We start from the raw sequence: 27916 nt of genomic DNA on the forward strand, positions 1-27916 counted from the left end.
GAGCATGACAACTGTTATTTCTAATAATTTTAGCACTGCAATTGAGAATATGTATAGCAAACTCCTTCCACATTGTTTCAAAGTTAATAAAAGTCGATAGTATTTGTGAACAAAGTTAATGTTATGTCAGTGCACACAAAACACTTTGACTTGTGGATGACTTGCACATACATGCATACAGAATACTAACACACCCACATAGAGTCCATACTTATGCAAATGTACAGACATACAAAGGCTCGTGTATGCTGAGTTTATGTGAAAGACAATTACACAACCCTTGTAAAGCCATGTGAAATTATTCTCATAGGTTTTGTCATAAAGCTGTCACCTTTCAGCCAAAGGCTTTGAATTGAATTATGGATGATATTCTGTCTTTAAATTCAAAAATCAGAAATGTGAGTTAACTTGGAATTTAAACATCCTTTTTATTAGCACGTTTATTTGTATAGCACGATTCAGACACAAGGCAAATCAAAGTGCTTTACAGGGGCATTTAATTACATTTAAAGACAATAAAAATTGAATTTAAAATACATTAAATGCAAGTAGGAAGACATAAAGAAACAAAACATTAAAACAAGTTAAGAAATAGGAAAATAAGCTAAAATAGAATAGGTTTAGAAGAGACAAGACTTAAGAATAAAAGTCACAGTGCAGTTCAAAGCCTTAAAATTGCTCCAATGAAAGCCAGTGGCAAACAAAAGGTACGGAAACTCCTCTTATAGATCTGAGATTGATAAACCTTGTTTCTGACCTGGTCCAATCCTAAACATTGACTACACGCTGTATGGGGCTTATTCTCAGTTGCACCAACGTTACTTTGGCCAATGTGTTTTGCTTGAATAATACCTTCTATACTAACTTGTTTGACAATATCACAACATTTCAACATCATGCCAGCAAAGTAATCAGAGTCTTCTTTGATTTTCCTGATTGCAACGCTACAGTTTGGTGTCTGAAAGTTGTTTTGCGCTCTGAGACGCGAGGGAGTGTTCTATCTCACTGAACATATCATCTTTGGTCGGCACCTACCGTTGACGTTGTTCTCGGCAGTTGGACAGACAGCTCGAGCTCGTGCGCTGGGCTGTGCCTGCCTGTGTGTGATCCGAGCGGCAGTCGTCGTGGTTCTCCTTTTAGCTTGCTAGCTGTGTATTTTTTTTTTCTCCTCAGAAGACGTAGGCTGTACAGAAACATATCAGGTCAGTCTCATTAGCTACCTCACTCCGAGGTCATGTATTTCCGTAAACTTGCTTTTTCCGCTTGCGTCTACTAAACCGGGGAACTAAACGTAAGGTGAAAGTTGTCCAGGTAGTGTAGACGTTAGTTGAGGTGTTAGTTTAGCTAGCTAGCTAACCAGCCCTTCTCTTGGTCCGGACCACCGGTTCGCCCTAAAGCTCGGGCCTCGCCGCTAACGTTACAGAGGAACTAATCACGTCTATTCTTATCGTGATAACAGATTGAGATTCATTTAAGCCGGGGAGGTGACAGTGTCGTCATCTGGTTATTACAACGCCATTATATGGGAAGCTGTCTTTTCAGGTGATCTAATCTGATACAATGTGTTATGTTGACTCTTAACTTGAAGCAGCAGTGTGCCCTGCTGGAGCCACGGTGACATTGCGGAGACTTTTGGACTTGTGGAATTTGCGTCGGTCGTTATGCTGGAGAACAGTGTGTTGGTCGGTCAGTGGGTTATTCGGATGTTTGGACATGTGGATGTTACTATAACTCACGATAAACGGGATATTGTCTCAGCAGAGACGTAGAATTAGCCAGTAAGGTAAGTTAGCTGACATAGTATTTCATTACAGGCTTCACTCTTACCAGATGTGCCACCTCATCGACAGCTCTCAGTCCGTTAGCCATTGACAGAGGTTACAGGGCGAGGTAGGCCAATTGGTTGACCAGATCTCAGGATAACTCGTTTAACGGCACAGTCCAAACGAGTAATATGTCAGTGAAGCATATGTGCACTAGTCAAGTCTCGCATTAGACAATGTTACCGTTTAAAGGTGTGACCTAGGCATTTATGAGTACGCCTTTCTGTTTCAGACAAAAAGCAGTTTAACTTGTTTCGACTGACTGACATGACTAAAGCTTTGATGGGCTGCAGTCTAGGAATTGCAAAGGCAATACCACTTGAAATTCTGACATTGCTGTACTTGTTTTTCGAGCAGTCTTTGAGCTTCCCACTTTCGGATTTAGAGTGGGAGAAGCTTTCATTTGTGGGGAAGTCAGATAATTTAAAAGACTGATTATAAAATTGCTGATTTAGTTAGAGGGGCTCTTTTATTACTGGAAAGTCTGGATTTGACATTGGGCAGCAGTGGAAACCTTTACGCCTCCCCCATATATTTGATAATTTCTGGTCTTGTGTCTGTCAGGGTGCACTTGTAAGTGGACAAATCTGTTTGGGACAGGGCAGTGTTGGTATACACTAGCTGTAAGGCAGGTGTAATGTCCACTTGACTTGTCGACAATGAGGGTTTTAACTTGAAGACAGTTAAAACTGTATTCATTGACACTGAGGATGCAGGATGCTCCTAGCTCCCATTCTCTGCTTATGTCCTGTTAGTGCTTTTACACACCTTCCTCTGTCGGTGCTAGCAGGGCCCACGTAATCATCCCAGCAGATGTTTCCTCAAAAAGGAAGAACCAGAGGGGGTGTGGATTACGTCAGTGAATACACACTTCTGAATACACAAAGTCATACTTTGTTTTGTTGTGTAAATTAGTTTTGAGTTTACTGTATCGTGTATATGAAGAAGACATTGAGAGAGACAGTTGGACTTTCAAAGGGAACCTGATTCAAAATTCTTGATGTCAACCGCTAATATAATAGCTACTGAAAAACCATGTGGAATGAAAGCCCACTGGGTTGTGTAACCAATGACACCCTCCCATCAGTTAATAAACACTTGAGTGGCTGGAATGAATGTTGTTTCTTCTGTTGTAACTCAACTTGTAAGCAGATTCAGCTAACGTCTGTATCATAAGTGGTTTTGCACTCCTGTAGTCAGCAAGATATGCTCAACATAAGTGTGTGGGATGTTCTTACTATACCCTGGACAGTTAACATGTAGCAGTGTCATGAATTATTGTTAAAATTTTGTTTTTATTCTGTGGAAAGTTTTTTCCAACATGCTTTCAATGATTGAGGTCCATACTGTTCATATCCACTGCTTGGACAGACTGAGCTCAGAAACATTAGTCATTATCAATGCGGAAGCTGATTATGTCTAGGCTGTCATTTTGGGAAGTAGAGTGAATCTCAGTTCAGTTTTACAGGCTGCCAGCTACCCCATTTCTATTTGGTTATTTACATCAGAAAAAAATGAACCCAACTGGGATTTACAAATAGTCTAGGACTGAATAAGTCTAATAAATTTAAGAATTATACTTTTTAATACATCAGCATATTAATTCCCTTCAACTTTTGCAAAACATTGGTATTTGGCTTTCTTCCTAGGCACAGATTAGAGTGAGAGTCAGTGGCAAAAGATTAACATTACTGCAGTGGGAAACTCTCCAGACTAAGTGGATCATTTTCAGCTGACTGCTTCAGCGCACCAATCAGAGCTGACCCGCCCCTATAAATGCTCACAAGACTGTCATAGTAATGCCTGGTGGTGTTCTTCTAAGACATCATAATGCATATAATTTCTCTTGTCATATCCCGCAGGCTTATGGGTCAAACAGACTAGATATTGATAAAAGTTGTCCTTTTTATGCTTTGTCCAAAATGAATTACTAAAGATTTAAAAAGTCACATATAGGCTCCTTTTGTGTGACTTTCATTTTCACCATGTAGTTTAGAGCCATTGGTGCTTTCTTTCTCTGGCCTCCTCCTGACCTAAGGGCACTAATCAGTATCATTCAAAGACACAGCAGGAGAAAACTGGAGCGCTGCGTTTGAACTAGGTCGCTGCTTTCCAATGGCCCCATCTATTCTCTGCAGAGAAATATCTAGAAGGGTGTGTGTGACAGGGTTGTTTTGATGCACGCACATACTGTAGCTCTTAGGACCTTGATTGAAAGTTATGTGCGTGACAGTGTTTAACAAGTTCTGTATTACATTTCCTACCCTGTCTGAGGTCAAGCTTCTTGGCTGACTCAAAACTGACCTAAAGTAGTTTGACTTTGCAGGAGAATTGGGAAGGCACTTGGTTGAATGATTTGATATTTGATAGATTAAGGATTTCAGAATTGCCTTCACTTCCAATCATGCAAGGATTTACAAGCAATGATTGTGTTAATGACACAAATAATGAAACCATTCTTCATTCATGTTCTTGTCATTATCTAAGCCATTCTATATACTGCATTCTACTTGGTAGTGGTAGTAGTCATTATAAGCATAAGCTCAGCTTTGATGCATCAACATGCAGTGTGTAACAGAAAATTAATCATTTAACAGTTATAGTCACTCACCCTCATTAGGCCCCCTTATGGTGCTAGTGCAAATTCTAAGTACAGGATTTACACTAGTCCTAAATTTAACTAAAAGAGATGTTGTTCTCTGACAGACAGGTCAGCAGCGCATGGAATCCAATAACAACAATCAATAATATTGAAAAGTTATATATATATTGTCTAAGCTAGGCATATTTCAAACAACTGATTTCCCTGATGTTTAACTAGAAGTTTAAACGCACTTGCACCGTGCATAATGAACATTGCACATATTATTATTAGACAATAGTTGGCGGAGGCTTTGTAACTTCTTGCCTACGTTGTTACCATTAGGAACAGGTGATTTTATAAAGCAACCTTTGACTAGGAAGACATGACATGACAAATTATGTCAGTATGTTATCTAAATTTGTTATTTTACATTAATCAAACAGTATTTCTGGTGCCGTCTACTGAAGGTAGCAATACTTTATTGACTAGTAGAATAAACACCCATTCCTAATATGATTTATTTATTTTTGGTTGTAATAAGACTTCATGACAGAGGCAGGTTTGGACACATACACTTTGCAACAGTTGTGTTATGTTGTTGACAAAGCAGCTCATCCTGTTTTTATTGCTTGTGTGTAGTTCACACACATCGAGCATCAGACTTGGAACCCTCGACTTTCTGTGCACCTGTTCTGCATAGAGCCTGTTGGTAACCCTTCACTGAAATAGGATGAGGTGATCCAGATTTGACAGTAGATTGGCCTGAAACTCAAACCTTGTCAGATTGTTTTGCTCTAGTTTGATTTAATTAATCAAGTGTATTGGTTAGAAATCACGTCGACACTCAGTCATATTGTCAAACTACTTACCATAGGGGGACTGTGTTTGAATAGTACATTCAGCCAATCAGTTTCTGTGGTGAGGTAATCTGACAAACAGGATAATCTGCTGCTGCTGGTGGTCTTGTTTCTACACTAATCCTGTTTTAGAGAAAGCTGCCAGCCAGATTTACACCGTTTTTATTTGCCAGAATGATAGATTGAGTGAGAGACTGTGTTTGTAGTACTGTGCGTTTTGTGGTCAAGGTCACAGATGATGAGCTATTCAGAAGTTCATGAAGCAACATAGACTGCATATCGGCTGGCCTTTGACAGGGTATTTTTAGGTCTAACTGTGACGTGGTGTGTGCTGAGGAGCTGTTGTCATAACAGAAACAAAATGTCTCCATTAACAGAGCAGTTACAAAGTCAATGAACACGCCTGAAGGCATATCTGTACTCATATTTATTAGTTTATTCTAATTATTGCTGTGATTGCCACCCACAACAGAATCAGAGGCAGGAAAAGTCGATATATAGTACAGTTACCCAAATGATTAATGAACTTTACTAAATAATTTAATTCCTTCTTAATTATCTATCTCTGGTACTTTGAGTGGTTAGTAAAAATATAATTGAGCAAGTCAAGTAATGTCTCTTTTTTTGTTTTCTCCCTCCAACAGGGTCCTTTACGTGGGAAGCACTTTCCTCCCTTCTCCCTTTTCCTGTTTTTTCTTTTAGTTTAACAGTTTTTGTTATTTTTACTTTTTGTGAAATTGATTTGGGTGCAGAGAGGACAACTTCGCCATCACAGACCCTGCAAACAGTTGTTTTCATGGTCTGGCGTCAGTCTGTACCCACTGACGGACACAAACCTTGTGGGTGTCAGAGATCACAGGAGGAAACATGAGCACAGCCAAGCCCAGTGGGCTCAAAGTGCCCAGCAAGATAGCTAAGTCTACTGGGACAACAGCCCCCAAGACCAGCCCCAGCACAGGTAAGAATCTTCCCATGTGCAGCTTTTTCAGTACGTGGTGAACATGTGATGGTGCAGTGTTTGCCTTTTGAATGTTTTGTAGGGTTGTCTGCTTGATCAAATTGATGGAACAACTAGATTGTATTTATTTTCTGATTCTTATAGGGCTTGTGAATGTGACATCATGTGACATGTTGTACAGCACTTTCTCCAATTTTGGTGGCAGACCTGTTTAAAATTGTGCGTGGTCGTAGTTTATGCCATGAAGCATCTCAATTGTAGAACCTTGTGGCTATGGTTTGACCGTAATTTAACAGGCCCGTATTGACATTGGAGTAATGAAATCAGATAATGAAGTTTAAGTTTAGAGTAGTTCTACAATGATCTTCAAAAAATGCCAGGGAAACTATAAAGCTTTTTTATCAGTTAGCTTAGCATGGCAGTAATGGGTTTACATCCACATACGTGAGTCAAGTGACTATTTGGTACAGTGCATTGCAGATGGTATTAAGGAGATCTAGCCATCACAGCTTTTACACCAGTATCTTGACAAAAGTAATGAAGACCCTGACAATTGGAAGTCACGTAAGGTAGTAAGAGGACATATTTAAAGTGGCGCTATGTAACAATTTGTAGCAATTTACATGTTTTAATCACTTTGTTATTGGCCCCATGTGAGCAGATTGTAACATGACATGAAAAATGAGTCCTTCCCCCTCTTTCTCAGTTGCTTGTTCAATCCCGTTGACGATTTATTTATTTTTTAAAGTTGTTTAATGCTGCTGGACTATGGGTCCACTAACATAAGCTAATGGCAAACTTCCAGCACAACACAGGAATTCCATAGACTCCCTTATAAAAGAGAGAATAAATTCATACAGTATAATCTGGACATCAAATCAACTGACATTGCAATATTTTAAACAGCATTTTTTTTTTTTTTTGCATTAATCTTTCTCACATAGGTCAGTTAATCGATGGATTTTTAAAAACATCTCTTCTCTTCATTGATTTTTCAGCAGGAACTAAAGTTGCTGCGACAGACAAATCAGCTTCAAGTGCCAGTGGAGGAGATGCCCAGAGCACTGGGGAGAGCTTCCAGATTGGGGACCGAGTATGGGTGAATGGGAATAAACCAGGCTACATACAGTTTTTGGGAGAGACACAGTTTGCCCCAGGACAGTGGGCAGGGATTGTTTTAGATGAGCCAATTGGGAAAAATGACGGATCGGTGGCAGGGGTGCGCTACTTCCAGTGCGATGCTCTGCGAGGAATATTTACACGCCCATCCAAGTTGTCTCTCACAGAAGGGGAGGCTAATGGAACTCAGACGGCACCACCCTCTCGTGCTGCATCACCCACTCCTTCAGTTGGTAGTGTGGCCTCACATACACCCACTACAAAATCAGCTCTGCCTTCAACTACCACGACAGCGAAGAAGGCCGCCTCCACAACGCCAGCAACACCTTCTTCCAACCTTGCACGCACAAACAGTGAATCTGTCTCCAACCTCTCAGAGACTGGATCAGTCAAGAAGGGAGAAAGGGAACTGAAGATGGGTGATCGTGTATTGGTAAAGTTTGTCACATTATCTAAACGAAAAATAACTTTTTTGCCTTGATATTTCAGCAAAGTGACAGAACTCTAATATTCTACATTTGTATCTGAAATTAGCTAAATTAGGATAAACATTAACTTGTTTGGATTCACATGACAAATGTAACCCTTCTCTTCAGTCATTGTCCATGGAGTCCTAGTGCAGTGTTTGTATCTTAATGAGCCCTTTTCTTCCTGCTTAAGTCAGCTGCATGCTTCTTGCCTTGGGCTCAGCAAACATGCAAGCACACCCACAAACCTCCACAATTATGCAATTCTGGCCAACGTGTGGACCCAATGCTTGTTTGGCTAAAGGCGCAAGGCCTGCGTCCATGCAGAGTGTGTGCGGCTTCTTGTTGATAATTGGCCTAAAAATCAGATAACTATCCATATGTATAAAGACCAGACAGATATTTACGCAAGGAGATAATAGCAGATGTATTGCACAGTAGCAACACACAACCACTATATAAGTTATAACAAAGCACTGTCATGACTTTCTCCAACTAAGGAAATAGGCTTACCAATACTAAGTTATGTAAATCTTGCAGCTGTTTTTTTTAAGTAATTGAAAGGAAAAAAAACATGTTCAGTTTTATATGTTCACAGTTTGGCCTCATTCTGTTCAAAGCTGGTACATGTTTCCTTCTGTTGCTTTGATGGAATTATCTCACTCGGGATTTATTACCAGGCAAAGCTGATTACTCTTTAGGCCTCTCTTATCTGTTGAGGAGATTAAATGTTGGCTAATGTTTGGTGTTTTCTTCTCAGGTTGGTGGTACAAAGGCAGGAGTAGTACGTTTCCTTGGAGAAACCGATTTTGCCAAAGGCGAGTGGTGCGGTGTGGAATTGGATGAGCCTTTAGGGAAGAATGATGGAGCAGTGGCAGGCACAAGGTATAAAAGCCACTGATCTGTAAATAACTAAAAGAAAATATCGTACACTCGCTACCCACATGTATACTATAACTTCTATTATCATGATTATATCACATTATCTTTCCCCAGATATTTTCAGTGTCAACCCAAGTATGGCTTATTTGCTCCAGTACACAAAGTCACACGCATTGGCTTCCCTTCCACCACGCCAGCCAAAGCAAAAACAACAGTTCGGAAAGTAGTGGCCACACCATCAGGGCTAAAGCGAAGTCCTAGTGCTTCCTCCATCAGTACCATGAGCTCCGTGGCATCTTCCGTCAGCGCCAAGCCCAGTCGCACAGGCCTGGTTAGACATGGACACATTCCATTACAACAATACAAGTAACTTTTTTTAATGCTGTGCTTACTCATCAGTCAGACCATACTTCTCTCTTTCCACAGCTGACAGAGACATCATCACGGTATAATCGTAAGATTTCAGGCACCACAGCCCTGCAGGAAGCGTTGAAGGAGAAACAGCAGCATATTGAACAGCTTATGGCTGAGAGGGACATGGAGAGAGCTGAGGTTGCAAAGGCCACTGGCCATGTTGGAGAGATGGAGCAAGAAATTAGCCTGCTCAGAGATGATCAAGAGCAGGTCAGCTCAACCAGTGACACACATGTACCTATATTGATCATAAATTACTCCTAGAATTGCTTTAATTGCTTTGTCATCTGTGTTGATTTTTTTTTTTCCAATGAAAACCTTTCTGTTGAAGATGGAGACTAAGATGGACCAGTTACGTGCCTTGGTAGAAGCTGCAGACAAAGAAAAAGTTGATCTGATGAACCAGTTGGAGGAGGAGCGTAGGTAAGGATATTTGTTTTTTTAGTCGCACACTGACGAACTGTTATAAGTGACAGTATGTCATCTATTGGTGTAATATTATGGGGACAGTTTGTTGAGACAAAACATTAGAAAATGGCAGCTAAAATCATAGTGCTTCACTATTACAGTCTTATAAAGTCTTGAGAAAAGATCTGTGCCTGAGTTGGTTTAACCTTGCTCTTGATCATTGCAGTTAAAGGTCATTAGTTCCACAGATATGTTGAGACAACAACAAAGAAGCTCCAATGAGATTTTTTTCTTCTTCTTTTGAATAGGAAGGTGGAGGACCTTCAGTTCCGCGTAGAGGAAGCTTGTATTACCAAAGGAGACCTGGAGGTAACTGCACAACGCAGATCCTCACCAATGCAACCAACACATTTTATTGCATTTGTTTTTGAAAAACAAAACATCAATCATGCAATAATAATTGATACGACTCTAAATCAGACATTTTATTAACTAAAAAATTGCAAGGATATTTAATTCAACATTTATGTCGGTGGTTTAAAATCAAAATTTTAGCAGCAGGTACTTCAGTCACCCTGCATCCTGGTTCCATCACAGGATTCCACTTCACATAAACCTTGATATTTATCCATTAAAATTAAGTGATTTAGATTTTTGTTGACATCAGTGTTTTTCCTTGGGTGCAGGTCCAGTGCAACTTGAGATCACACAAAATTCACTGGTATCCCTATTAACAGAGCTAGAGTTGAGTCCAGACAGAGCATTTGCATTATCTCTTGTTTGAGTTAGCAGTAGAAACTACCCGCTATACAGCTCAGTAGACATGTTTGCATGAACAGTTTGTCACTGCCTTTATCTTACATTAGATGATGTGCTGTAAAATTCATCCAGTGGTGCAGGAAGTCTCTGGCGTTAGAAGACTATAGACTATACCCCAACCAGGAATAAATACATAACCAGGCTATATTAATAGGCATATTAATATTTTTGTACTAGGTTTAGCCTAGTGGAAGACCTAATTGAGAGAAAGACATTAAATGCTCACCTGAAAGGTGCTATTAATCTTTACCTATAATGGAGATATAACTTCTTTTTTTCCCCCTATTTAATTAAGCTAGGGAAATTTTGATGAGAGGTCCTGCATTTCGCTTTTCCCGTCACATGATACTTTAGTCATTTAATGAAATAGGCTCTGATTACTCATTGTCTTTTTCTCAAGTGAGTCATGTTCTCATCCCAATTAATGATATGCAAAGTATTGGGGCCCACTGGTATCTGTGTTCATATCTGATCAAAGGGTTTTTTTTGTATTCATTCCACAGTGCTACACAGGGGACCATCTCAATTACCTTGAAGGCATCCAAGCTCAAAATAGATGTATAAGATGAGGGCTACAGGGTTAGAATACCCCTTTATCTTCTCTTTAAACGTGTATACTAACTTTTTGTTACTTACTCACAGCTGTGGATATTTTAAAAACTTGCATGCAGCTTAAAATACACCAACAAACTCTCTAAATAGGCCAAACTCAAAAATGCTTTGTTGACCTCAAGCTGTTGAAGGTGTACTAATGTTGTGCTATAACCCTCAGTGCCTCCCTGTTCAGTGATGTGACGTTACTGCTTTTTTCCCCTCCCGTCCTCGTCTTTCATGTTGGTCCAGTGCTTAGCATGGAACCACAGGAGATGCTCCCTTGTCATTTCACTCCCCAGTCACAGACCTGCCCACTGCAACTAAGGGGGAATAACATTCAACTTAAGGATTCAAATGTAATGTTTGCTACATTGTAATCTATACCTAATCCACCAACACTGAAGAGTGGTTGCATTATCTTAGTATACTCTAATTTGAGGTCCCCAGAAAATGTCCAGTGAGCCCTGAAATGTATTTGTTAGTCACATTCTTTCTCCCTCATTCATTACATTTGAATGTGGTGTATCAGTTAATTATTTGGCCACGCCAGCTCGTTTTGTCAGATTGTGCCCATGGAAAACCTAATATTGTATGGCCTGGGATAGGCTGCTGGCATACTATTTACAAGTGGTGTTATTCCCCTTTTTAAAATGAAACTTTAGGTTAACATGTAAGATTAGAAGCACAGAATTGTACCAGGAAATGCTTTATTAAGTTGCCATAAAACCCTCATCCCTAGGACACAACTCCAAGAAGTCAAATAGGAATCCTTTCTGTTTTTCGATCCCAACATGCTTCTGTGTTACTGATTGATTTCTGTTAAGTTGGTCACGAATCCTGCACATGGTGGTCTGACTACTGGTGGTTTCTTATACAATACTTACGATAAACGGTGTGGACAATGACCTTATAACCAAAGAGAGAAAGCAGTGTGGGTATTGATAATGCTTCAGGCTTTATGAATTTACCTGAAAAAATGACCTGAAAATACAGTAAATGCAGAAGAATGTCTTTATTGTGACATTTTTAAGTCAATATGGCAATTCTACAACATTAGATATCCTCTGTATGATAAAATGCATTGACTTCATGTTCCAGGCTTAGTATAGGGGTCAGGAAACAACCATAACTGCTTTCTCTCAATGATGTGGTGAAGTCATTTTTACCTAATTTACTTGCTGGCTTGACACACATTATCAAAATTTCTCTGTATCATAACAATCAATGTGCTTTATTCACCAGGTGTCAATTTTGCATGGTTACTTCTAAACTGCCTCCATCAACATACTCATCCTGCACATCCATAACACACGCCCCCCTCTTTGCTGCTCGTCTTGTATTTGCCACAGTTCTTTCACAACACTCCCTGTGTGCAGCTGTCTATGGCACAGCCTGAAAGTTCTGCATGGGGTGTCTTCCCATTTCCACTCACCTACCACTCCCCATCCCCACCCAATACCCTGTCTCCAATCTGATACACAAAGACACATGCATACATACACCATCGACATTATCATTGTTCAAACCCCTCCATCCTCTCTCCTGTCTCCCTCCCTCTCTGTCTGCGTTGGGCTGGCATGTGATGGTGGCACTGGTGTGTTCTCTTCCTCTCCCCCTTGTTTACTAACAGACGCAGACCAGACTGGAGCATGCCCACATTAAGGAGCTTGAACAGAGCCTGCTCTTTGAAAAGACCAAAGCTGAGAAACTCCAAAGAGAGTTAGAAGACACTAGGGTAATGAATTCTGCTCTGCAGTGTGCTGCGCTGGAAAAGAGGGTCTGGGCCGGGGATAGTGGCCTCAAACTTTTCAAGGGGTACAGAGAGGTGCCGAGCAGTAACTGGAGCTTTGCTTTGTATGGACTTTTGGTGAATGTACCCCACAATTGCATTTTTTGGGCTTCACACAAGAAAAATAATACTCCTGTTTTAGAGCAAACAAATCAAATAATAAACTAATACATATATAAGGTTTATTTAAGTGCTTGAAGTAGTCTATTCTTTGTAAAGATAGTTGGGCAAATTCAGGATTCTAATTTGTGCCATCAGCTATAGATTTTATTTGTAACCGTTTTTGAAATATTAACTTCCCTATTCTTTGGATATAATTGATCCACTGAACAAAAACTGTGCTCTCCCATCCTGGTGATTGAAAAGTATAGATTTCTGTTGTAACTGTAAAAACAAACAAACACATTCATCTTTCAGCTGTCATGAGTGACAGCTCTTTTACTTGTACTATTTTTCAATCAGTTAAACAACCTGAACTCACTCTTGCTTTACTAGAATCACTGCTTAACCAGACAGACAAACTTCTCCCTGTCCCAGCTAATCATTTTCTCAGTTATCCTATGTTCTACTTCCCCAGTCCTTCCCAGCATCCATTTGTCCTGCTTATTTGGTGTCCCTGCGTTTTGCTAGTCTGAAACCCGCTCCACCTCCCAGACTATGCATCGCTGTGTTGCCCTAGGGCATTAAAGTCTATCAATACAAATCTAGTTGTATTGTTTTGTAAGGATGAGGGACATATTTTAGCAAGAAGGTGTTAATTTTGATCATTCACCTGTCCTAACTAACCTAATAGATATTAAGTTGAAGCAGCAAGAAGAGATCCATGTTTGAAAACATTGGAATAAATTATAGGTTTGGGACATAGGTGGATGAACACAAACATAATGGAACATGTCAGTGCAACCTAAGGGGTTTTTCTTAATTCATACCTCTCCTCAATCATGGCATCAATAATTCAATTAATTTTAAGTTATGATTTATAGTTAAACGGATGGTGGAAAATGTCAACACACTACTATAGCTCCATACATGCTTTCAGTGTTCACTTCCATTATTTGGACCATACCTTTTGTAGCCACAAGAGGTCAGTATAAGACCTTGTTTTGGAGATCAATGGTTTTTATACTGCCTTCATTAAGCAAGCAAACAATTCTACTATTACCAAGTGCTTTGTTATCTATTATTGCAGTTTAGCAATTGTTTTTTCATTTGTTCAATAACTGAATAGTATGATTTAGTCCCTAACATATTTCAGTTTTTACACAGTGCCTAAGTTTTTGAATGGGACACATTTTTGAATTTAAGATTTCTACTTTTAAAGGTTGCTACTGTCTCGGAAAGATCCCGTATTATGGAGCTTGAGAGGGACCTTTCACTGCGAACAAGAGAGGTAGCTGACCTGCAGCTCCGTCTTGGGGCCCAGCAGGGCTCTGAAGACTCAAACGCTACCCTTTCTCCCCTTCTGGAAGAGATCAACTCTCTGAGGGATCAGTTGGCTTCCCAGGAAGCCAAACAGCAAGAAGAGCTGTTGAAATACAAAGAGAAGCTAGAAGTTCAAGAGAAGACCCACAGTGAGGCAGTTGCCCAGCTTCAGGCTACATCTGTAAGGCTCTCTGGTGACAATGAGCAGATGCAGATGCGCTTAAGCCAGGCAGAGAAAGAGAATGCTGACATAATTGAACTTTGGCGTTCCAAGTTGGAGTCTGCCATTGCCTCACACCAGCAAGCCATGGAGGACCTGAAGGTATCCTTCAGCAAAGGTGCAGGTGCCCAGACAGAAGAACTTGTAGAAACCAAAAGTGCACTCGAAAGGCTAAAGTTGGAGCACAAGTTGGTTCTAGAGGAAGCTGGAGCCAAATATGAAGCTGATGCCAGAGTCTGGACTCGGGAGACACAGGAACTGAAGGAACAGTTGTCGTCTTTGGCTGAGGACAAGGAGCGATTGGAAGAATCACTACGGTCCAGCGTTGAAAAAGCAGAGGAGCAGCACCTTGTGGAAATGGAGGATGTTCTTGGAAAGCTTCATGCTGCTGAAGTTAGGATAAAGGAGCTTGAGGAGAAAGAACCAATCTTGGCACAACAAGCCCAAGACAAGGACAAAGAAACCAAAGAGCAGATGGCAGAAATAGTGGCACTCCGCAGCCAAGTAGCACAAGGCAACCAGGAGCTTGTAACACTGAAGAGTCAGTTAGAGGTGCTTCAGAGCCAAGGAAACGACCAGGGTACCAAGGTGGGTTCTCATTCACCGCCTGTCCATTTAAATGCTCACTTTTAAGTGTGTCTCATGTTTTAACAGAAGTGTCCCAAGGTCAGTGTGGCATTGTCAGACAATGATAGTCATTGTTTTGTTAATGTCATGTTGTGATATTTCTTTGTTGTTTGCCTTTGCCCTTTTGTCCACTGTATTTTTTTACTTGACATGTGCTACAGGTTAGTGAAATGAGCTCTCAGTTGGAGGGCAGACAGCAGGAAGTCCTCTCTTTACAACAGAGTCTGAACACTGTGCAGCAAGATAAGAACTCCTTGGAACAGCAGCTAGGAGGCCTGGTGAGGCTTATAGCTTAATTTTGGATGAAGAAACAGTACCTCATTTCCATCAGGATTGAAGTCACTGGTCTTATGCATGTTCACTGCTCTTTAATAAACAAATTCAAATGCTGTACAAACCAAACATTTTTTGTAAATTTGTCTATAGTAGAAAAATCATATACAAAATATTTGATACAAAAGTATTTTTCCCCACAGAAACAAAAGTTGGCTGAAAACACAGAGGAGCAGACAAAATCAGCAGAAACTATGCAAGGTAAATGATATAAGCAATTGTTCTATTTTCAGATATTTTCCCCGCCACCTTTTTCCCTATCACCTGCTACCATTTGGCCTTTTTTAGTTTACAAAGGTTTTAGGATCTAAAATGTAATATTTTTCTGTTTGCAGAAACACTTGAGAAGCTCAGCAAGAAGGAGGAGCAATGCTCATCCCTGACCACAGAATCAGAGTCTCTTAGAAGTCAACTTGCTGGTGAGGATATCTATACTGCATTATTTAATGTTGAATGTTTTGTAAATAGTATGCGAGTAGTGAACTTAAACCCTACAAACAAACTTGTCTTCACTCAGGGCTGGAGAGGAAGTTGAAGGCTGCAGATGACAGGCTTGAGCAGCTTTCAAAGGACAAAAGCAAGCTGGAAAATGATATTTCAGACATGATGAAGGCTTCTGGTGATAGTTCAGTACAGCTGACCAAAATGAATGAAGACCTCATACATAAAGAAAGGTACCACACTTTATCATTTCCTGCTCCTACAGTACTCCATCGCTCCCCTCAAAACAATCATACCAGAATATTATTTACATATGACATGTAATAATCAATATGTAAATCTTATTTTATTCCATGCTTAAGTTGATACATTGTTCAGTTATCTAATCTGTCACTGAATAGCTTCCTAAAACTTCCTCTTTTTTTGTTATTGTCATCACTCAGGAGGCTTGAGGAGTTGCAGAGTCAAATAGCGGAGGAGAAGGAGAAGGCAGCACACTTGAATGAACAACTTTTGCAGGAACAGTCCCGCAAAGAGCAGGAGCTGAAGGAGACCAGAGATGAACATCAGTCTCAAATAAGTAGCCTTCAAGAGAAGATTGCTAAATTGGTTAGTATGGTACATTGACTGTATAAAACTGAAGCCAAAACATCTTGAATGCCCTCTGGTGGCTGGCTGCGGTATAGATTATAAATCCAGCCTCCTCTGTTTAAGAAGATGGGACATGGGCCAAACTAAAAACTCAAAGTCAAATCAAATACTTGTGTGTTTTTTTAAAGATGGTTTCTGTCAATTTAGGTAGTTCTTATGCTGATGTATGTTCAAGTGTTCATTAACTTTGGCTTCAGTTAGTTATTTAATGCTATATAATTGGGGGGTAAAATGTCATGATTGACAGCTGAGCCCTGATCACAATTGAGTTGGGCAGGTGTATGGGTGGGAACTGATACTGCAACTCCACCATCCAATCACTACTGTGCAGACTCTTGCTCCAGTGCAACATGGCAGTAGTTGTATCTGGGATATTTTGGCTTCATTTTCTTACAGTGGGAGAAAGTACATTTGTAATACCTACTATACCTTGTAAAATATTTAATATCATCCACCAGTTTCTCTTGAGTGAATACTCTACTCACTGGCTGCTTCAAAACAAGTAGATAAATGCTTTAATGTGATAAGTTTTGGTCTTTCTAATTTCCTGTTTTCTAGGAGAAGACTGTTCAACAGGGTGAGACCTTGGTTGTGGAGTTGAAGGCCTCACAAGAGAAGTCCTTGTCTCAGGCCTCAGAGCTCCATGTGAAGGAACTTGAGGTGCTGCAGAGTCAGGTTGACAAGTTGAAACAGGACCTCTCGTCCTCCAAGGACAAATCCCAGGAGCTGGAAAAGTTGGTATCTGAGCTGCAGCCTTACAAGGACCAGGCCCAGGTAAGCACAAACCCTCCAACATACAGACACATTGGTTGAATCACCAAGTTTTTAATGTTCCAGGAACTTGTTTAATATAAAAAAAGGTCCTTAATGTATTATGAATTTTACTAATGTTTGAAATCATCAGGATAAATGTCACTTTTTTGTAGCTGAAAGTTGATATAATCCATCATATCATGATGTTTCAAAATGCATAAGTTTTAAAGCTGAAACAGAATGTGAAGCCTTACAACAAAGTTATGGGAGACCGTGTAAGAACCTCTGTCTTCATTAACATCAGTGATTAATGTATGCACTGTAAATTACATTTTCACTTTCAGTAACCGTCATACAAATTATTTGTAAGAAGTTGCTAATTTCTTCCCCTGAGGCTTAAAACCAATTTTTTCATTGTCATCTCAGCTCCATATCGGCTGGTGCCATTGACTATGTGCTTGCAGGGTTGCACTTAATAGAATTACATCTTGAATTTCTTCTGTAATGTATTTGGTATTTGAGTGCAGTTTATGGTTATTGAAAAAAATCGAAGACATTGTTTGCAGGAAAAAAAGATTTGACAAGTTGGAATTTAGTTGAGCTCAAGTTAAATAACTGTTTACCCATTTTACTGTATGTTTAACCATTGATTTAAAATGTATTTCTGATAAGGTTAGTTTTTTCAATGTAAACTGTAAACTTTTGCTACGTACCCCTGCTAGCATTGTTTGTCAGTCTGATATTTCATATTAGTAGAACATTTTCACTTGCCAACAAAAAATAGTTTTTTGCGTGCATTTTCCACAGTGCATTTTTCATTTTTATTCATTTATAAATAGTAGAATATACAATAATACACATATAAACTACTCATGCGATGTAGATACACATTATAATTAAAAGTAAATGATTGTAGTCGTTACACACTGGCAGCCAGCAGTCACTCCTTGTTTATCCACCTTATTCCTATTACATAATGGATGTGACTTCTGGCACGTCATGTCACTTCACTGGAACTGGTGTTTTCACTGGTAACAGGGTGCTAATTGTCTTTGCGTGATTGATATGGCGTATCATTCAATCCTGAAGACTTGGTAGTATTCAAACGATACCATCGCTAAACTAACACTATGATTGCTTATCTGATGCTTCTAAAGTCTTGAAGGTGCCACAGTTCACAAGGTGAATCTGTTATTATGATACTTTGTTAGTTACGCATGTTTTGACAAGCACTGGAAATATCACCTAAACTCCGTAACCCCCCAGTCACCTTCCCAGGAAACTTGTGGATATGCCAGTTAAATGTGTTGGCATCAGTTTGATTAATACATGTATTCAAATTAAGCAGGGAGTGAAAATGTTCTATCTATATATTTTTGAAAGTCATTGTGGTGTAAGTTGTGGTGTGATCTTTTGCCATTTTGATGCTTCTGCAGCTTAACCTTTCCAAATGCATATCACTTATGTCCATCTGCTTGGTTTATTTTTTGATTCATCTTACTCTTCCCTGTGTATATTCCCCTCCTTTTTTTCTTTCAACTTTATTTTTCCAGTGTCTTTCTGCTGAGCTTGACACCTACAAGCATGATGTTGAACATTTGTCCAAAAAACTGGAAAAGCAGACTCTAGATCTGGAAAATGTGTGTAAGGAAAGAGAGGATGTTAAGGCTGAGAAAGGCAAACTGGAGAAACAACTTTCAGATGTGCAGAGTAAGCTCTCTGCCCTTGAGATTGCTCACCAGGAGGTTTCAGTCCAGAATGAAGAACTGCTAAAAACCAGAGATCACCTTTCAAAAACTAAAGAGGAACTACTTGCCACCAACAAGCATTCGGATGAAGAAAGGATTTCATTGAACAAGGAGTTGGAGAAACTCGGCAATCTTCTTCAGGAAGTACAGACTGAAAACAAAAACCTCAAGCATACTAATAGTGAACACCAGGCCCAAATTGAGGAGCTTCGAAGACAAAATGCAGATAAGAACGACTTGCTCTTGCAGCATCAGCAGGACATCCAGCAAATTGAGACTAAAAAAAAGCAACTACTAGAGGATTATGAAAATGTCTGCAAAGAGAAGAACCAACTTGAAGACGACCTCAATGAAAGCAGGTCAAAGCTCACATGTGAGAAGGACAATCTGATTTTAGAGAGAGATTCTGCTAGGAATGCAAAAAAATCTCTTGATGCTAAGAATGCTGAGTTGCAGGCAAAACTTAAATCCTTGAACTTAGAAAAAGAAGATCTTACAATGAAGAATACCCAGCTGCAGGCCCTCACAGAAACATTGACAAAAGAGAAGGTGGAAATGTCCTCTGAAATCAGTGCTGTTGTGTTGGATAAAAAGAGCCTTGAGACAGTGAAGGAGGAGCTCCAGAATAAGCTCAGTGCTACAAAGAAAGACTTGGAGAGCTCTGTCCGTGAATGTGAAGAACTTAAAGCCTCAAAAATGAGTCTGGCCCAGATGCTGGAAGAGTTTAAGATGAGCAGTCAGGTGACTGATTCTGAGAAGCTTCACCTTCTGCAGGAGAAACAAGACTTACTCGCAATCCAAAGAAAAGACTGTAATGAGAAAGAAGAGCTCCTCAGAGAGATCGAAGAATTAAAGGAGAAGCTTCAAGTCTCAACAGAACAACTGTCTCAGTCCAACAAGAAATTTAAAGAAGCATTATCATCTTTTGAGCAAGAGAGGCAAGCGCTTCGCCTTCAGAATTCTGAAACTGAGATGGCTTTACATGATTTACGAAAAGAAAAGATGAGCCTGGATTCAGCAATAGAGCAGCAAAAAATGGATTATGAGCGTTTGGCAGCGGAGAAGGGAGAATTAGAAGAGAAGCACACAAAAGCCATATCCGAAAAAAATGCTCTGTCTCTAGAGCGTGATAAGCTAGCTAGTGATAGCCGAGCAACTAAGGACCAGTTAGATAGTTACACCAGAGATAATGCTCTCTTGATTCAAGATAAGTGTAATTTAACAACAGTGCTAGCGGACACCAAATGCCAAAAAGACAAGGTTGAAGCAGAGATGACATCATTGAAACTAGAAAAGGCTGACCTACAAAAGGAACAGCAGAAACATAAGTCTGATATTGAAATTCTTGAAAAGGAGAAAACTGAACTTGTTCATGGGCACAGTAAAGTAAAAATGGATATCGAAAAGGATAAATCAGAATATATTCAAAAGATTGATATCCTTACAAACGATTGTCAGCGTCTGCAATCATTGCAGACTGAGGCTGACAAAAAAGTGCAGTACTTGCAGAAGGAGAGTCAGGGGCTGCTTCAGCAGATCCAGGAGTTAAAATGTCAGACCGAGTCAATGTCAGAGGCCAAGAACCTTCTTGAGAGCCAGCTACAGGCTGAATCCAGTGAACGAAGTAAAGCAATATCTGAAAAGGATGATCTTTCCAAACAAATAGAGGAGCTGCAGCAAACATTGTCTAAAGTCGTACAAGAAAATAAAGAGATTTCTTCTAAACTTCAGAATTCTGATGAGGAAAATAAGTCTTCTATCATGGATATGGAGGCTTTGAAAACCCAACTGAAGCAGCAAGAGCAAGAAACTAGCCAGTTGACAGAAGATAAAGAACAGCTTTTATCCAAGCTTGAAGAAATGGGCAAACAAATGGCCCTCCTGACCACAGAGAAGGAAGACGTCTTAGCTTCACAATGTAAATTGGAACAGGACATTTCTTCTCTCCACACAAGCCAAGAAAGTTGGCTGGCAGAGCGGTCAAGACTCCTTGGAGAGTTAGACAAGTTGCACGCTAGCCAGAATCAACTAGAGGTTGATATCAAGAGCCTACAATCTGACAAAGAACTTTTGGAAAATCAATATAAGAAAGCCGTTGAGGATGTTTCAGCTTCCGCCACTGCAAAAGACGAGATTTCCACCAGCATCTCGAACCTAACAGCTCAGAAGGATTCCTTGCAGGTGGAGAGAGATGAAGCCACCCAGCGAGTCAGGCAGCTTGAGTCCCAACTAAAAAATGCCATTTCTAAGCAGCTTGAGGTATTCCTCCTCCAGTAGTAATCACTGTTACACATACTGTAGAGTGGCTGGGGCTTTGTCACCTACTCACTGCATGCTAGCTGGTTTGGTTCCTTTTCCCCTTCCCTTTAATTTTCGTGTCTAACTTTCATCTTCCATTTACTAACCGCTGGTAACTACCCTTTGCTCCCAGCCTTTGCCTGTGGGCTTATAACGTGATCTAACATTTAGGCAAATTCTTATGGGTTACATGATTATGTAGGTCTAAGGTGATCTTTATCCCGCTCACCATCTGATGGTGTGTCATATTTTATTTGATTATATAATTGTTAATAGACAATGAAAAAAGATGGATGTGGAGATTTCTCAACATATTTCTGTGTAATTATCTTTCATCACTTACAGTAATGCAAAAGGGTAACTATTATATTACAGCCCCGATAATCTGCTTGATCTGGCACATTACACGGGTAATGTGTTGTCAGTATCCGTTATGAGGCCACAGGTTGTAGAGTATTTTATACTATTTACTAATTATTTTCCTCCTTAGTGTAATATTCATGTTGTTAATTCTCAACCAGAATGAACTTGAAAATTGGAATGAACTGAGATTTGGATAACTGATGCAAAATCAATAATTAAGATGGCTAACTAATTAAGCATGCAGTTCATTTGTTAAACAGTATTAAAAGGGGATCAAGTCAACCTCAGAAGATGCATTATGTATAGCTTCATCAAATGAGCTACACATTTCTTATTCTGGTTGGTGTTTGGTTGATGTCATTAAGTGTAGATATCAACCAACCATTTTCTGCTCTTGATTTGAAACCATTGTTCTTAACAAATATCCTGATCACACTGTTTAGGCTACAGAGGCCTCTGGCAAGACTGCTGAGGCCCTCGAACAGCTGACGAAAGAGAAAGCCAGTTTGATGCAGGAGAAAAATGAAGCCCAATCTTTGTTGACAGAGCATCAGAGCGCTAAGCAGGAGATGGAGAGTGAGGTAAGAGATGGGTCTTTGCAGAGAAAATGCTAATGTGAGCTTTCAGACGCAATAATAATTATTTTGTTAACATTGTTTTTAGCTCAAAAAATTAAAGAAAGAGAATTCCAAGTACCAAGAAGATCTGAATGTATCCAAAGAGCAGCTTTGCACAGAATCTCAGAAAACTAAGAGTCTGTGCCAGGAAATGTGAGTACATCCTTAATTTTGGCTGTGGATATAGTATGTGTCTATATGAGCTGTCAGAATTTCTTGATGATGTTGCCATTTGTATTTTTTCAGTGAGGAGCTTAAAGAAGCTGATTCTGTGAAGATTAAGTCCCTGCAGATGCTGCAAGATGAGAACAATAAGCTGACTCAGGAGCTTGATAAAAATCACAAAGGCCAGAGTGATCTCTCGAAGGTGAAGCACATAATATCTTTATTTGACAAATTGTGTTTCGGCTGTTGATCTGCTGACCATTGCTGGATGAGAACTATGTTTTTGTTTTATCTTTTTTCCTAGCTCAAGGATGAGAACTCAAAACTCAAAAAGCAGTTCAAAGAGTTGAAGCAAAGGTAAGAGAATACACTATCATTTTATGATCCGGACATTTTCTAAAGCATGTTGCCTAAATGAGCACAAATGCTTTCAACTGTGAATCGTACATCATGCTGTTTTTTCCTCCAAAGCCTGCCGAATAATGCCTTCAGGTACTTCACACCTTTTAATATTATGTGTCATCATCATGTCATAGTAGAAACATTTTAACCACATATTTATTATCTGTAATCAGATAATTAGGAACAAGCAAGGTAACGTCACATGAGGTTTCCGTTCGAATTAAATTTTTTCCACACCCCAAAAAAGTATGTGTTGCCTGTTTCTGATGCGGGTAATAAATAAATATTGATCAGAGAAATCACAAAGTCTCAACAGAGCTTCTCAAATTCCAAACACGGTGCAGCAGTGTGCCTGTGCCAACCAAGCACATCCACTCAGAAAGCTGAACAGAGACGAACTCTGACCTGCAAATCCACCAGAGTCCGCGGGAGAGCGCACCAAAACAGGAAATGCATGCTTGAATTTTGTCTATCATATAGGTTTCAGTTTAAATGAATGGGGAAATATAACAAATAATGTGTTGGAGGGAAGTGTAATGTGACCATGAATTAAGGCAAAGCACTATCCATCCTGAGTTATGATTCAAAAGGTAATTTAACCTACAGCCTCATCCCACCTGCTTAACAGTTTCATATGTGTTGATGAAGGTTCTCAGTCATCCACGTCATGGTAAATCTAGGTGCTGTATCGTAGGCAACTGGACTTCTTTCAGTTTCTTCTGAAAAGGTGAAACGTCTTCAAGAAACTGAAACAAATCCAGTTATCTACGATACAGCATCTAGAGTTTCATATGTGTTTTCACTGCAGATTTTTTTTGTGTACCTCTCCTCAAATTTGTGTCTGTAGTGGCCCTACATCTCAGGTAAAAAGTTTAAAAGGTAAAAATCTGCTAAGAAACAATTTGGTAAATTGGTGCCATTTTCTTCTCTTCCTGGAGTGATTGTGTACTTTACCCCTGACATTTAGTTGGTATTGTATGTGTATTCAATAGTGAGAGCACCTTGAAGGAGCAGTTTGACAAGGAGAAGGCCACCCTCCAACAGTCCATCCATAAAAACAGTGCCTTAATTTCAGAAAAGGACCAGCAGGTGGAAAACCTGAGGAGTGAGGTGAGTATCTAATGCATGATGGTACTCTATTTTCAGTTGGTATGGCAGCTTATTGACTGTTGAGCTTGCAAAAAATTAATTTATTGAGTTTACACAGACAGACTTTGTGATCTTATGTACCCCAAGGTCGAAATCTCCTTACTGATTCCTTCAGCTGTTCCTTTGACAACAGGCTTTAACAGGATATGAATGTTAAAGCCCATGTGTACCTTTTTAAAGTCATTTCCTTTTCACAGTTGGCAAACAAATAAAATATAAGGGGAAAAAAACAATGGACCTTTCAGGGACATTTCTTGTATTGCTGTGTCTAACAGGATGCCATTTCTAGGCCACCTTTCATATTGAGTGTGCATGCAAGTGAGCATACAAACGTTGTCATCTTAAACTGCAACTTTGAAGATTGTGAGAAAATGTGCCCTCTTGGCAGTGACACATTTCTTACATGTTCAAAATATCTGTTATGCTTTAATCCTATTAAAGTATGTTTTGAATGTATAATCTCAAATCTGTACTTGTAAATTGGATAACTGCTCAAAGGAATTTATATTACTGTTAATAATCTGTCACTGAGTGAGTGATTTTGACTGTTGTCATAATATATTTTTAGAGTTTTGAGAAACATATTTGTCCCAATATTGAATAGCATGGGTTGGTCTTCACAGCTGACTGTACTGCGTGGGGAAAGTGCCTCAGTTAAGACACTGCAGGGTACAATTCAGGCCTTGGAGCATGACAAGGCTAATCTACAGGAGCGTGTTCAGAGACTGGAGAAGGATCTGGCTGCAGGCCCTGACACGATCAACAAGTCCTCAGGTAAGAGTGGCCTGAACATATGATCACAGCTAACATTACTGGCAGCACTAAGATCAGTTCTCTGTGAGGTAACCTCCAAACCTGTTGTACCTGTTGTTTCAAGGTGATGCAGTCTTGGACCAACTAAGGGAGGACAAGGAGACGGCAGAGAGTCAGGTATGTGTCTTTCCTCTCTACATTAATACCAATCATAGGCCTGGATGGGTTGAGGGTTCTTGCCATTCATATCTTCAGTGAGAAGATGCTTCCGTACGCTGGCCCATAGACTTTTCTGGTTTGCCAAAAACTAGGTCTCACTAGGCAGTTGTACGGAAGTAGTCTTACTGAATGCTGTTTGCAAAATGACTGTGCTGCTTACTCAGACATTTACTAACAAATACTACTTCTGATGAAGCAGTAGACTCTGAATTTTAAAGTTTATGATTCACTCATGTAGCCGTTACAGTATAATGTTTTAAAGAGGTGAAATGGATGTAAATTCATTTGAAATGATATTGATATTGAGCTTCTGACATAATCTCAGCTCTTTCGGGGGTGATTAACAGGACTGGAAGTGGTGGGATGATAACTTGTGTCATCTTTCTCGGAAACCTCTTACTTCTAAGCTCCAGCCTCTGTTAATTCTAAAATGTTATACTGTATTATTTGTCAGTGATGATTTGAGTGTGTTGTGTGGCAGTAAGTGGGTCCTAATTTGAATCTCAAATTTTTTTCTTTTCTCTTTCTTAAATCCGAACTCCTCTTCTCTGCCCTGTCTCTGATGTTGGCAATACTACACCACCATCAGGCAGCGGTTTGTTAATGTTTTTCATCAGCTTCACTTGTGCATGTTTGTCTGTCACTGTCACTGTGGCTCTTATGTTTCGCACATATGATCACATTATAGTTGGTGTCAAAACTACTAACGGTCTTCCAAAAATTAATCAAGCTTGATTTCTCAATACGTTAGCATTCATTAAGCATTTGATAAAATTCCAAGGGAAAATTACTGTTATCATTTATGCTTAGCAGACATCAGATCTCTTTAGAAACCTTTAACTCAGTAATACACAAATCATCAGTGGGTTTTTTACTGACTCATTCCAAGCTTCGATTTTCTTTGGCTGAAAGCTCACAGTAGTGATTCATCAACAAAGATTAGGTTTATTAGTTTTGGGGGTATGGCGAGGCATAGTTACCGTAATGTAAATAAAACAATGGATACGTTTCACAGGGAGATCCTTTGTCAATTTAAAATAAATATTGAGTAAGAAAATGTGTTGATAGATATTTACCATTCACCAGCAGAAGAACTGATGCCACTGTTGTCAATGTCCTTTACAGATTGAGTTCCTGAATTCGGTCATCGTTGACCTTCAGAGGAAGAATGAGGAACTCAAGGACAAATTGGAGAAAATGGCAGCCGCTGCTCTCAATGGGAATAATCCAAGTGAGCTGGATAATTATGATGGGTAAGTCCATTCATAGCAGACTTCCTCTAAAATAACACCAGCTGTGTGGCTGGATAACTCGGTTTTCTTTTTGCATCACTGGACAGTTAGTCTGACTAACCAGATCTAGACTATGGAACTAACAATGAAAATCTGGATACAACGTTGGAGGCAGAGCCCAGTTCATTCCTATGAAAGCTTCTCCAGTAGCACATGAAGCCAAAAAAGCTTCAAATTCGATCTTCCATCATGATGTAGAGCGTGGACACTTGAAACAGTTTAGCTCCTAGCTAACTTGATTAGGAATAAAAAGATTTAATCATGCAGCTCTTCTAGACTTTCCATATGTTATCAGACTGAATGGCTCAAATTATGGTAGTGAAGTCAATCATTTTGCATGAACTCACTCCTCCAGTTGAAAAACAATTTCCTCCCAACATTGTTTTGCAGGGGCATCTTGCATTGCTGCATACTGGGTTTAGTGCCACCCAAGACAATTATGATTAGTTTAAAGAAGAATAAACAATAAAAAAAAAAAACAATAATAAATAAAAATGTTACATATAAAATTGCTTTCTTTTTCTCTGCAGCCATGACAAGGAACCCATGAAGAAGAAGCCTCCACCAAGGCTGTTCTGTGACATCTGTGATTGCTTCGACCTCCACGACACCGAGGACTGTCCCACACAAATGCAGGCGCCCGACTCACCTCCACACACCACCTACCATGGCAGTAAGGGCGAAGAACGGCCCTACTGCGACATCTGTGAGGTCTTTGGCCACTGGACCGAATCCTGTAATGACGACCAGACCTTTTGAAGCCTATACCACCTTTGTTCGCACAATCACTATATTTGCACATCATGTTAGATTATGCGGTGCTTTTGGGGTTTTGGTTTGTATGTGTGTGCATTTTGTGTGCTTGTTTTTGCCAAGTGTCTTTAATGTCCACGCCAGTCCTTAAGCGCTCTTATAAGAGAATGGTCTCCTCAGAATCTCTTTCCAACAATTCAGATATCCAGAAAAATAATATACAGCAGTTAACAGTTTGTATTTGTAAATGTAAATGATTTTGGAGGAAAAATGTTTGATATCCTGGGTTTGTGTGAGTGAGAAGAAACTTGTTGGATGTGTCATTGTGGGAGAAGCGGTGGTCTTCTTCAGATCATTTAATTTATCAATATCCTAACATTGTTTGCACAGCTTGTTGGGGGATTGCAAAGATCATATAGTATCATAAAAGGTGTTATTTGAAACTGTAAATTACTTGATTGAAAAACAAATGTCAGTTTTCGCAAAAAAAATGGTGAGCTATAGTTTATTTTTTTATGCCTGGAAATAATATGTACTCTTTAAAGGTTTGATAGTATGTGTGTAATTTTGTGGGGGGGGGGGGTAATTATCACAGGGAGAGATTTGCTGCCTGACAGGAGCAGTGAAACCCAGTGCTGTTTGGCTTTAATGGGAACTTTTGTATGCTCTTTATGAAGGAACTGCTGGATGATTGGTAAAAAAAAAAGAGCATTGAAACTTCAAGCACTTCATACTTACTCTAACCCCTCATTTCCAGTAAAAGGGCCTTTCCAAAAAGTTTCTTTGCAATTAAAAGATCAATTATTGTATGAAACAATGAAAGATTTAGGCATTTCTTTGAAAAATGTTTTGAATATCTGTATAAAAATAAATGAAATTTATGTATGAATTGAAAATCAAAGATCTCTGTTGATTATTGTGGAAAGCACTAAGTGCAGTCTCTGTGCATTGTGTGTACCTTGTTGCTTTCTCACTGTATGCTCACTGCATATTGTA

General features: G+C 39.6%; 1 protein-coding gene across 6 annotated transcripts; it reads left to right on the plus strand.

Annotated features, from left to right (window-relative positions):
• Window positions 1–1064: 1064 nt before the first annotated feature.
• Window positions 1065–27821, plus strand: clip1a (CAP-GLY domain containing linker protein 1a). 6 transcript variants are annotated; one of them, XM_084361040.1, is made up of 27 exons: window positions 1065–1202; window positions 5909–6222; window positions 7221–7774; window positions 8569–8693; window positions 8805–9021; window positions 9117–9314; window positions 9436–9527; window positions 9821–9881; window positions 12556–12660; window positions 14036–14944; window positions 15145–15261; window positions 15460–15517; window positions 15652–15735; window positions 15834–15990; window positions 16201–16366; window positions 16967–17182; window positions 18715–21168; window positions 22014–22151; window positions 22234–22340; window positions 22434–22554; window positions 22657–22709; window positions 22824–22844; window positions 23747–23864; window positions 24527–24677; window positions 24781–24833; window positions 26001–26128; window positions 26698–27821. In XM_084361040.1, exons 2-27 carry the CDS (start codon window positions 6132–6134, stop codon window positions 26924–26926), a joined length of 6723 nt encoding a protein of 2240 aa, XP_084217166.1. In that variant the 5' UTR covers window positions 1065–1202; window positions 5909–6131; the 3' UTR covers window positions 26927–27821. The 6 variants fall into 6 exon arrangements, with proteins under 6 accessions (XP_084217166.1, XP_084217167.1, XP_084217168.1 ...); XM_084361041.1 differs by having other exon boundaries at window positions 7224–7774; XM_084361042.1 differs by lacking the exon at window positions 22824–22844.
• Window positions 27822–27916: the final 95 nt, after the last annotated feature.

Source organism: Pagrus pagrus (genome assembly GCF_965226575.1).
Source record: "Pagrus pagrus genome assembly, chromosome: 8".
Classification (NCBI taxonomy): domain Eukaryota; kingdom Metazoa; phylum Chordata; class Actinopteri; order Spariformes; family Sparidae; genus Pagrus; species Pagrus pagrus.

What these genes read in the sequence shown, in the direction of transcription:
- clip1a (XM_084361040.1), top strand. Translation starts at nt 6,132, where the DNA reads ATGAGCACAGCCAAGCCCAGTGGGCTCAAAGTGCCCAGCAAGATAGCT. An exon ending in AGCCCAGTCGCACAGGCCTG is followed by an intron (nt 9,022 to 9,116) that starts GTTAGACATGGA and finishes CTCTTTCCACAG; the next exon opens with CTGACAGAGACATCATCACG. An exon ending in AACAGCAGCTAGGAGGCCTG is followed by an intron (nt 15,262 to 15,459) that starts GTGAGGCTTATA and finishes TTTTCCCCACAG; the next exon opens with AAACAAAAGTTGGCTGAAAA.